Source organism: Populus alba, chromosome 4, assembly GCF_005239225.2.
Source record: "Populus alba chromosome 4, ASM523922v2, whole genome shotgun sequence".
In the NCBI taxonomy this organism is placed as follows: domain Eukaryota; kingdom Viridiplantae; phylum Streptophyta; class Magnoliopsida; order Malpighiales; family Salicaceae; genus Populus; species Populus alba.
The window spans coordinates 7928903-7941345 of NC_133287.1; the positions used below are offsets into that span (position 1 = coordinate 7928903).

Here is a 12443-nt window from a genome sequence, read left to right on the forward strand (position 1 = left end):
TTGACTCACTGAAAACAGAGTTTCAAGTTAAAGATTTGGGTGAATTGAGCTACTTCCTTGGAATTCAAGCACTCTGAAATCAAGAAGGCTTACATCTGCGACAAGCTAAATACATCACTGATTTACTACACAGCACATATATGATTGGTGTGAAACCTTTGAACTGTATATCTTCTTCAGGACCAAAGCTGTCATCTGTTACTGGTAATTTATTACCTGATCCCACTGACTATCGAAGAGTTGTAGGTGCTCTTCAATATTGCACCATCACCAGACCAAATATTGCATATTCAGTTAACCAGTTATGCCAATTTATGCACTGTTCTCGTGATGTCCACTGGAAAGCTGTGAAGCATGTACTACGATATTTGAAGGGCACTATCGATGTTGGTCTTTATTATGTTCCAGGAGACATCAAACTAAATGTTGATTGTGATTCTGATTGGACAAGAGATCCAGATAACAGACGCAGCACCACTGGTTATGGAGTATTTGTAGGCACAAATCTCATTTCCTGGAGTAGTAAAAAGCAAGGGGTTGTCTCTAGATCCAACACTGAGGTTGAATACAGAAGTATGGCTCATACAACTGCTGAGTTTGTATTGGCTTCGTATGATTTTTCATGATTTGAAAATCACGCTGCCTGCAGCACTGAATTTATGGTGTGACAACATAGGTGCAATTGCCTTGGCTTCTAATCCTGTTTTCCATGCACGAATGAAACACATAGAGATTGATTATCATTTCATCAGCGAGAAGGTAATTAATCATGATATCTAAGTTAAACACATTTCCATGAAAGATCAGATTGCAGATGTTTTTACAAAAGGTCACTCTGCCACTCATTTTACGCTTCTGTGAGGCAACCTGTCTGTATGTATTCTCCCCAACAGTTTGAGAGGGGGTGTTAGAGTATTGACAACTACTACCAACAGATCAGGAGAGAATATCTCCACAGTTGGTGCAGGATCAAGATTGCCATAAGATGAGGAGAGTATTTCAAAGACTCTGCAGGATACTAGCTAGCTTTAAAATTCAAATCTCTAGTTTATCCTCCTTCAAATACTAAAATATTTGTTTAGAATACAAATCTGTGTAAACCTATATATACACGTGAGAATAAGAAAGATGTAATCAAGTAAAGTGATTCTACTTTAAAATACATATCTGCAGAATTCTACTCTGCTTCTTTTATTTATTCTTTTAATACCATGGCTACAACTAAGATCCCAAAACAAGAACGTTTACATTGATTAAATGGTAGATAGGACCTAAAAAAAAGAGTTAGTGTAAATACAGCAGATAGTGTAAATAAATTTTAGTTTTTATTAGTTACGTGCCCGTGCTACACCGCAGATAATTTTTTTCCATAAAAAATATCAAAAAAATTAAGATTTAAGAGTATTAGGTTTTTCTGTAAAATTATACCCAAGAGCCTTAGGTCTGGTTGCAATGCCTGGCTCAAGAGTAATATTTATAATATTAATAATAATATTAAACTTGCATGATTTAAATTTAAGTAGGTCTGACTACAACACTAGCCTCATGAGCCTTAGATGTGCATCTGGCTGCAAGGTCGTGTCATAAAAATATGATAATTAAATAGAAAAAAATTTAATATTACAAAATAAAATTAAACAAAAAAAATTAATTGAAAAGAAAAAAAACAACAAAGTAGAGCACTATTCCAATGAATAGTACTTTGCGAGAAGGGGTATAGTAAAATCCCCTCATGAGATTACAATAATTTAATGAAAAGTAAACAAAACAAATTATAAAGTTTAATTCTTAATAAAATCGATATTAAAAGATGAAATTGAAAAAAAAAAAAACTTCTTAAGAAGAAAAAAAATCCCTAATCAACTGGTTTTTACCTGCCAAAACGGGTTAACGTGTCAAACTTGGAATTCATGTCATAAGAGTGTGATAACTAAATAGAAAAAAAAAATAATATTAACAAACTAAATTAAACAAAACAAAAGAGATTAATTAAAAAGAAAAAAAGCAAAAAAAAAAAAAAAAAACCCTATAACTACTAATACTTTTTTTTTCAGATTTATTAATTATTATATTAGCAATATTCATTATAATAAAAATAATGATATTTTTAATACAAATAATAATATTTTTATTATTAATAATAATATTAAACTTGCATTACCCAAGTTTAAGTGGGTCTTGTTGCAACACCAAGTCCAAGTGCCTTGGGTTTGGCTACAATACCAAACCCATAAGCCTTGGATGTGGGTCTGGCTGCAAGGTAGTATCATGAAAGTGTGACAACTAAATAAAAAAAATTAATATTAAAGAATTAAATTAAAAAAAGTTAATTGAAAAGAAAAAAACAAAGAAAAGCACTATTCCAATAAATATTGTTTTGTGAGGAGGGGTATAATAAAATCCTCTCATGAGATTACGATAATCTAATGAAAAACAAACAAAATAAATCATGAATTTTAATTCCCAACAAATTGATATTAAAATATGAAATTAGAAGAAAAAAAATAATTAAGAAAAAGAAAAAAAAACTGAATCAACTAGGTTAATCCGCCAAACCAAGTTAATCAGTTAAACCTGGGATCTGTGTCATGAGACTGTGATAACTAAATAGAAAAAAAAAATTAATATTAACGAACTAAATCAAACAAAAAAATATTAATGAAAAAGAAAAAAAAAAACAAAAAAAAACCTATAACTAAAAGGGATTTGCCTTTCACTGTGGATTTGCATAGTGCAATTCATAGTGAAAGGTTGATCTCTTTTTGTTATAGTTATAATATTAAAAGATGGAATTGAAAGAAAAAAAACTAATGAAGAAAAAACAGAATCAACTAGGTTAATCTGCCAAGTCAGGTTAACCAGTCAAACCTAATATTCGTGTCATGAGAGTGTAATAACTATATAAAATAAATAATATTAATGAAATAAATTAAACAAAAAAAAAGATTAATTAAAAAGAAAAAAACAAAGAAAAAAAAACCTATAGGAAGAAAAAAACTAATGAAGAAAAAAAAGTTTTTTTTTTTTGAATTAACTAGGTTAACCTGTCAAATCAGAGATTCGTGTCATGAAAGTTTGATAACTAAATAGAAAAAAAAAAATCAATATTAACAAACTAAATTAAAAAAAAAAATTAATTAAAAAGAAAAAAAAAACAAAAGCAAAAAAAATAAAATAAAAAATAAAGGCATCAACCTTTTCACTATGGATTGCACAGTGCAATCCACAGTAAAAGGCTGATGCCTTTTAGTTATAGTTAATGTGATTAGGATGGCTTCTGATAAACAATTCAAGTAAATAAAAGGAAATACAAAAAAAAAGAAGAAGAAGAAAAGGAGGCGATTAGAGTCTCATTGATATTGCATAATGTAATTAAAATAATCAAAAGGAATAAGTTTAATCTAAATACAAATATACTAATATATATAGGCTAAACAAAGGAAGATAAAAAGAAAATGTAAAGACTATTCTACCCTTAATAAAAAATAAAATAAAATAAAATAACCCGATATTTCTTAATTGATCCCCTTAAACTAACGATGCGACAATTATAAGTATCGAGAGTTCGCCAACTAGAAAACAAAAACAGGAAATAGAATGCAACTTGGTAAAGAAATATGCAATTTGCAAGTAGAAGGAATAAATGAAAAAGTAATGGTGTCATGCTTGAAATGATGACGGGTAAGATGACAATCAATTTCAATATGCTTAGTTCATTTAAAAAAAAAAACTGAGTTGTGAGGAATCTAAATAGAACTTTGGTTGTCACATAGGATTGAGATGAAAAAGAAAAACTCCTATATCTGTAAGTAACCAATATAGCAAACAATCTCTTTGGTAGTAGATGTCATAACATGATATTCTGTTTTGGTTGAAGAATGAGAAACAATCAATTGTTTCTTGTTCTTCCAAGAAATAAGAGAATCAAACAAAAGATATAAAAACTAGTAAAAGACTTGCGATCCATGGGATTACTGCTATGATCAGCATCAAAATATGAACGCAACTCCAAGAAAGAGGTTGATGAAAGTAAAAGACTCTGAAAGACTATATTTCAAAGATATCACATAATACGAAAAACAACTACCAAATGAACAATATTAGGAAAAGTAGCAAACTGACTAACAACATGAACAACAAAGACAATATCTGAATGAGTAATATTGAGATATACCAAGCTTCCAATAATAGTATGATATAAAATAGAATCTGACAAACTCAATGAATACCCTCTTAAAATTGTTCAGTCTCTCCACATAAAAACCTTGATTTCTAACATTTTCTTAACAGTCAGCCACTCCAATGTAGCCAAACAAAATAACTCTATATTTCTTAACAATATCAACTGTCATTTATGTGCAGAAAATTTTATTTTACTCATGAAGTAACTAGTAACATCATATTGGTTATCTTTTAAAACCACCTTAGAGAAAAAGACATACAAAAAGGAAAGAAAAAATAGAACTCATAATACATAAAAAATGATAAGAATATCTCCACTTGATTTCTCTCTTCTAGTTATATCTATTTTTTTAAAAAAAGCAAGCTTAGAAATAACTAATAGGATATCACTAGTTATTTCCTAAACATCATAAATTAATTTGTTTATGTGCACCTGCCTGCACTTTTTTTTTATTTAATGACAACATAATCGCATCTAATTTATTGAGTTAAGCATTGTTTTTTTTTAATGATATAAAAATTGATATGCATACGAGAATGGAAGTTCAATAATTAATTTTAAATAAGAGTGTAGTTAGTTCGTTCTGATTGTCAATTGAAATGGATTTTATATACTTAATTAATAGACTGAAAAGGAGAAATTAGGTTACTATTATAAAAAAAAGTGATGGTTTTATTTTTATACATGAATTAACAATGAGAGTTTGCACATTAGTTTTTTTACTCATGTTTAGTTAATGTATCATGGATGATACGAAAAACAAAAAGAACAAACATGTTTGGTTAAAAATAAAATAAAAAATATATATATTAAAAAATTTAATTAAGTGGCCCATCATCGAAACATTTGCCTCTTTCTTTGTTTTCTATTTTTTTATTTCTTACAAAAACAAGCCATTAATTTACTTGTATGAATCTTGTGTAGACACCGCCAACAATTACAATAAAATAATACAATTAGAGAAGACTTGGAAAAAATCGACGCATTTTTTTTGATGCGTCAACTTTGAAATCAAATGAAAGTATCTCTTACAAAATCAATAACATTGAATAAAACCTTGAAAGATTCCATGAAAGTAAATGTTACATCAATTAACGATACAAAGTCGTCTCTCTTTGTCTTGATCAAGAGTTTTTAGCAGGAGAATTATTTTTAATTGAACTTAAAATATTTGGAAAACCTAACACTAACAATCTTGTGCTATATTTTATTTTGATGTGTAAATGGGAGGAAAACACATTTAGTATCTATTTGACAGTATGATTGTGGTTGTTTTTTAAAGTGTTTTTCATGTTGAAATATATTAAAATGATATTTTTTTTTGTTTTTTTAAATTTTTTTTGAGATCAGCGCATCAAAATAATCCAAAATATACACAAAAAATTAATTTTTAACAAAATTAATTTTTGAATTTTTATGAAACGCGGTTCAAACTCCGTTCCCAAATAGTGACATGTCATAAGCAATATGGAGTTTCCATTAATGTTGAGCTATGATAATGACATGTATATATTGCATATAGCCATAAGGCATCTTAATTGGAGAATAAATCAACCCATTGCTAGCAGCAAATTATTGCCACAAGAATTACGTATATGAACACAACGATTGGATATAAATATACAATATTTCAAAGTTCTTTTTGTAAAAACACAATTTTATAATATTCTTTTGTTTTTTGAGGAATTAATTTTATAGTACTCATTTCTTTTCCTCATTATTCGTCACTTCCCACTTTTACAAGTAGATATTATACCAAAATTTGTATTATAATAAGTTGTTTAACACGCAACAGTGATAGTGATTGTATATCTATTTCAGCTGTTGGATTAAGACAATTCTATCTTTGATGCAACAAAGAAATAAAACTCTTCAAAGATATATATTAACGTTTGCTTAGGGTTCATTTTCGAAAGATCCATATGAATTTCAATATTTTTTTTAAAGATCTTTTTTCCTTATAATGCCACAGATTCTACTTGTTAGATTATACTATATGATAATTTCTTTTTTAAAAAAAAAAAAAAAAAAGAGTATTTACAGCAAAGAGTGTACATCGTTATATTTAAATTTTAATTTAAACCAAGTTTTATTTGAATATTTTAATAAATTTATATAATTTAATGATTTATGACTTGCTTAACAGATCAATTTAAAATTTAAATAATCTTTTTTAAGAAATTAAAACCATATTATTTTAAATAAAAATAATAACTTAAATTAATCCAATGATCTGACCCTGCAACTTAATGATCGGAGCCCTTAACCGACGGGTAAGTGTAAAGGAAATTTTGATTTATTTTCGTCCTCCCTTCCACTCAATAAAAATAATATAATGAAGAAGAAGGAGTCAGTAGTGACGCGTCCGCTGCACGTCCTGTTTAAGAGCATACAAAATCGATGACAATTCCAAAAGAAAAAGGTCCCACAGCTCTATCAAAGTTCCCTTCCCTCTCTTTCTCGCCATTGTTTATTTATAGGAGGGGTAGCAAGGAGCTAACCTGTCCTTTTTTCTCATAATCATAACCACTAACAGAAATAGATCGATCCCTTGAAAGATTTGTCGACTTCCTTATTTTGCACCGTCTCCCCCCCCCCCCCTCTCTAGCTAAGCTTAGTTGGTTTCTTGTTTTTGAACCATCCAATCAAGTTTTCTTGAGTAAATTGGTGTCTTGAGTTTTGAAAGAAAGAAAATGGCTGCTGCTGTGGTATCTCAAGAAAATGTTGTAGCTTCTTTGGTGTCTCGTACAGGGAGGCATTTGCAGCGGTATAACAAAGGTCGTCGTCAAGTTGTAGGGTGGGTTCCTCTTTCCTTACCACCCTCCTCCTCTACTCAATTCTTTATTTTGCCTTGTGGGGCTTGACTGTTTTTCACAATTCTTTCTGGGGGCAACTCTTCTTAGGCCTGCAGATTTGCTTGACGGGCTTAAAAAAACAATCATTATTTGTTTAAGGTTTTGTAAAATTTAGTCATGTCTTTTAATGAAACAGGATTTGTCTTAAATGATGTCTTGTAAGTAATACTAGAAAAGCATAATCTAGCAGGTTTTCTTTTGGAGCAGAACTTGATTCTGGTATGCCTAGAGGTTGTGGGTGAAGTACAAAACCTTTGATGAGTGTGATGAATGGTTGGTCGCAGGCACTTGAAGCCACTTGTTAGTCCCGTCATGGTGGGCTTATCCATGATGGGTGGACACGATTGGCTCCCGTACATAGATTATTATCCAAAACTTTTCCCAAATCTTCTTGTGGAGAAGGGGCAATGCAATTTCTGTTCTGCTTTCTGATTAGCCAGTAGTTTTGGTGTCCAACTTTGCTGGAATTCAACACATAGATTCTAAGTAGTTCAGTTTTTTTGTCACTAGGTTTTACTGACTCGATACTCAGGTTCTTGGTTACTGAATTTTCTGTCTTCTTGTTTCAAAACATTGCAGATGTATACCATACAGATACACGAAAGGAAAGGGTGAAGATGGGTTACAAGTTCTTGTCATTAGTTCACAGAAAGGAAAGGGGATGTTGTTTCCTAAGGTACCTAATTCAATTGTCACTAATGAAATTAACACTTGAAAACTCAATGCAGAGTACAGAATTTAGACCATTATTGCTCACATAACCTAAACCAGTATGGCTCATTGATTTCCAGGGAGGTTGGGAGTCGGATGAAACCATAAAACAAGGAGCTCTGCGAGAGACATACGAGGAAGCCGGGGTGAAAGGCGTTCTTGAGGTAGTTTTCGTTAATGGCGTGACTGTAGTTCAATTTAAGTTTATTTCTCCCACATTTGATTAAACGTTTTACCTTTTCTCTGCAGCCCCAATTAGGTGAGTGGACCTTCCAGAGCAGAACTCATGGCACTGATTATGAAGGATACATGTTTCCTTTACGAGTTAAGGAGGAATTAGATTTCTGGCCAGAGAAAACCAATCGCCTGAGAAAATGGGTATGCGCATGCTGCATTCCATGTCTTAACGTTTTTATCTATATTTTGACTTGGTATCTGAACCATCGGTGCGATTGCTGATAAGTGTCCATGGATGTTATATACAGATGAGTGTGACAGAAGCAAGAGAATGCTGCCAGCATTGGTGGATGAAGGAAGCCTTAACTGTACTAGTTGACCGTCTCGCAGGTCAGCAACAACTCGATGAGGATGAAGTAGGATCTTGTTCTTTAAGCTACCAGGCAAAATCTAACTTGTAAATAAGAGTAATTGTGAGGAATACAGTGAGGGCCATAGCAGGAATTGAAACAAGCAAGGAAAGAGTGACGAGAAGCAAGAATTAGGCAGTTTTGCGTTTATTTTGGTGTCCCTTTCTTGAAGTTTCGATTCTCTGATCAATTTCTTGTTAGGTAAATGTTTAGTGGGAACATCAGAAAAGTTCATCAAGAAGACACAACATGGTTTCTAATTGAGGAGGAATCAATGAAAATTATGTTCTGAAAAAAGAAGTTGAAAATTGTAACCAAGTTAGTTGCATACTTAAAAAAACCAACTTGAGTCGAGTTAATCCGGTCCAAGATACCGGTTCACCTATGGGTATGGGTCGGTAAGGCAACTCAAAAAAAAGTTCATAAGAAGACACATCATGGTTTCTAATTAAGGAGGAATAAATAAAAATTATGCTTTGAAAAGATTAAAAAAAGAGTAGAAATTTGACAGTGAGATAAATACATGTTTATAAGAACCAACTCAGAGTTGATCAGGCCCAAGATCCCGGGTTCATCCATGGATGTCTGTAAGGCAACCTAGGCAATGAACACATATTTTATTCGTAATACGTAATATAGCTGTAGAACTTCCTTCATTCTTTTCATAGTCTAAAAACTTATTTGGAAACGCAGGTGGCCATGTCTTTTTAGAATTTTTTATTTTTTATTTAAAAATAATTTTAAATTATAAATGTTCGACGTAGCTAACATCAAACCAATGGAGCAATAATCAACAGCTAAATTATAACTTGTCAGACCACCTCAGTGTTTAATATTCATACGAAAAGACTTCCTCAAGAAATGAAGGATAAGGAGGACGTCCATTCTGATAGAATCAATTGACAATTATATCATACTAGAAAAATTATGAAAGTTGAGGGACTTTCCAGCTGCGTGAGTAGACGGACTCTTCAGCAGCGTGAGTGGATATCTTATTAATTTATTTCAAAATTTAATTTATTAAATTAAAATGACTCTTAAATAACGAGTTCGAGTTTATTCACAAGTTTTAAATTCTTAGAGTCTCACTATATGCTTTTTCAAAGCCCATAATTTGCCAAGAACAGCTCATTTATGGAATGATGAAATAGATTTTGTTATAAATTTGTGTGTGCATCTGGATTTTACTTCTGTTCCTCGAAATGTTTGCTTTGCGTGGATGGTTTTAGTTTTTTTTGGTATTTTTGCAAATATTGGATACTAATAGTAATTGTTTATAATTCTAGAAAATGATATATCCAGTAAATGTTCATATAATGCGTAAGTGATTAATATATTCTTATTCAAAAAGTATTAATATTTTTGCATATTAGTTTAATATATAATTAATCATAATATAATTATTAATATTATCATAAAAAGCTTTAATCTTGTTAAAAAAACCTATGAAATAATTATATAATTGTTTAAATATTATTTTAAGCCAAAATTATTCTAAAACTTAAAAAAACATGTAGAGCTTTTTGAGCTGGAAGATGGGTTGTTCGCCTAGACAAAGTATTACTATATTAAGAATTGATTATGAGTTTTATTTACGAGAGTAACTAGTTTCTCATTTGTCCATTAATCAGGGTATTAATTTTATTTACTAGAGTAACTAATTTTTTATTTGCCCAATAATTAGGGCACTAATTCCATTTATTAGGATAACTAGTTTTTTTATTGTCCATTAATCGGGGCACTAATCTTAATTACCAAGATAACTAGTTTCTTCAACAATTTATCGCTTATCAACTAGGATTGTTTTTCATTTAAGTATTATAAACACAATTAAATAAAGTTTTAGTTATAAGGTGTCGAGTTTTTACCTAAAATTTGGGTGCGTGAACCAATTCCTTGTTGCCGAGTGGATTCTACAGTCTCTCATGTACCAATAAGAACAATCTCATTTACTATTTCATCCTCAGTTACTTCATATTCTAACTCAATAGACTATCATTTTATTTGATGACTTAATATAATTCAATACTATTTCATATTTTCAAGCTAATTCTTATTTAAAACATAACTAAGACTAAAATTCTAATTTCATATATAGTTCATTTCTTTTTAAAACTGAGTTACAGGCTATAACTCCATAAAAGGAAGGAACTCAATTCTTTTCTTTGACATGTACAAGATTATTTTTAATTGCAACATCATAGAAATTTAGTAAAGTTTAGTCTGACCTTTCTTTTATTTTTAATTTATATATGAAATATCATAACTTCGATTTAAGCGAGGTTAATTTTGTTAGAAGGATATCATCCCTTACTTTAATTTTCATATAGAAATTATTCCAAATTTTAATTATTATTGAGTCCTAAATCTAACCTGAAGTTGAACAATGAATCTGTCCAATTTTTTAATTTTTTTTTGTTTTAACATGTGATGAAGTATTATTTTTTTTCATATTTCTCACCATTCAATACAATTATTTTTCCTACCCAAATTTAATAAATTCCTTCATCATAATATTGCAAGTTGTGTTTTGTGTGCAAAATTCCATAATTCTCATAACTTAAATATTCATAATTCAAGCTTAATTAAGTCTTTTCATGACCATTAAACATAAAATTCCTATTTCTGTTCAATCATTAATAATGTTTCAATACAAGCTATAATAATCATGATAAAACAATATTCATGCATTTTTTTTTTCAAATTTCTCAATTTTCTCTATATGCAGGTATCAAATTCTTTACAACACTAAGATTTGTTTTTTCAATTACTTATTGTTTCAAGTTGTTTTCATCATTTCTCATTCCAATTTCATCAAAGAAGGAAAATTCCTCATTCCCCCTAATTTTTCTCATGAATTCTAGATTGAATTGAATATAAATTATGAAATCAAGGTTAAAATCCTTCACTTTGTGATAAAGTAAGTTGCGAATCTTAACCAATCAAAAATTTTCAGCACTCTCTCTTTTTTTTTTTTTTTTTTTTTTCTGACCGGTTCTAAACCTCTTTTATTTTTCAAATTTCTTCTCTTATTTTATTTTTAATTCTTGCATTGATGTTGTTTCCCCACTACCTAGGCTAATCTCACTCAATTACCATTCAGTTTGGATGCATTTTCTCTCAATTTTTAGTGAGAAGATTTGAAACCTTCCCCCTCCTTTCTTCTCTATGCAGCCGTCTCTAAAAGAGAAAGATTTGGGGTTCTTATAGTATTAACTCTAGGTAATTACACATTAGCTCCATTAGTTCAGTTATTTTATTTTTTCCCATATTTTTTTTTTTCCTAGCAACTTGTGGTGGTATATATATTCATTTTAATTATGAAGTAGCAAAAACTCTATTAACGAGACTGAAGTTTAGTGCTGCTTTCGTGTAAAAGTAAGATAAACAGGGTTTTAAGTCGGAGTGTCATTTTTCTTTTTTGTCAAGTGATAGTTAATAAAACAAAGAATTGATGATTGAAAAAAAATAAAAATAAATAAAGCATAAACTTGAAGTGGCAATTTGTACTCCGACTTGAGCCTGTGTTGTGTATTTTCAGTTTGCTCCATTTACTGCTAGTGTTTGGGCCCTTAGCTATGGACCTCGTAGGCACCTCTGCCTAATGTTTGGTGTGATGTTGTAATCTTGGGCTAGGTCATAGGTCATTTAATTGAACGAAATAAAGATAATGACTTTTTATATTTTATTTCAGAACCCAATTTGTATTTTGTTACATTTTTTAATTTTCCACCAATGATCTTCGAAAACTGAACCTAATTATCTCTTGGATCGGATATTAAGCAACCCATTATTTAGACAAATTATTGAGATTTATATAGAGTTGGCGATTTGTCCTTAATTTATTTTTTTTAGGGTTGATTTAACTTTCTGAAATGGTAGATTTTAAAACCAAAGTGCATATTGGTTGCGCTTTGACCCATATAATACGATTTATAATTATTATAAATTAACACCAAAAAATCCCACTGGTATAATTACTCCACAACCATAAACCGATCATATAATTTCAAGAGCTGGATCAGTACAAGCTTCTTCAAGCTGGGAGAAGAGAGAGGAGCAAAAAGATGTGGTCTGCCCATGAGAACTTGTTGGGAATAATTACAG

The 12443-nt window shown here is 30.2% G+C and overlaps 1 protein-coding gene across 1 annotated transcript; it reads left to right on the forward strand.

Annotated features, from left to right (window-relative positions):
* The first annotated feature begins 6625 nt into the window (after positions 1-6625).
* Positions 6626-8636, forward strand: LOC118049202 (nudix hydrolase 18, mitochondrial). The gene is made up of 5 exons (XM_035059141.2): positions 6626-6980; positions 7618-7714; positions 7830-7913; positions 7999-8127; positions 8235-8636. Exons 1-5 carry the CDS (start codon positions 6877-6879, stop codon positions 8385-8387), a joined length of 567 nt encoding a protein of 188 aa, XP_034915032.1. The 5' UTR covers positions 6626-6876; the 3' UTR covers positions 8388-8636.
* The last annotated feature ends 3807 nt before the right edge of the window (positions 8637-12443 follow it).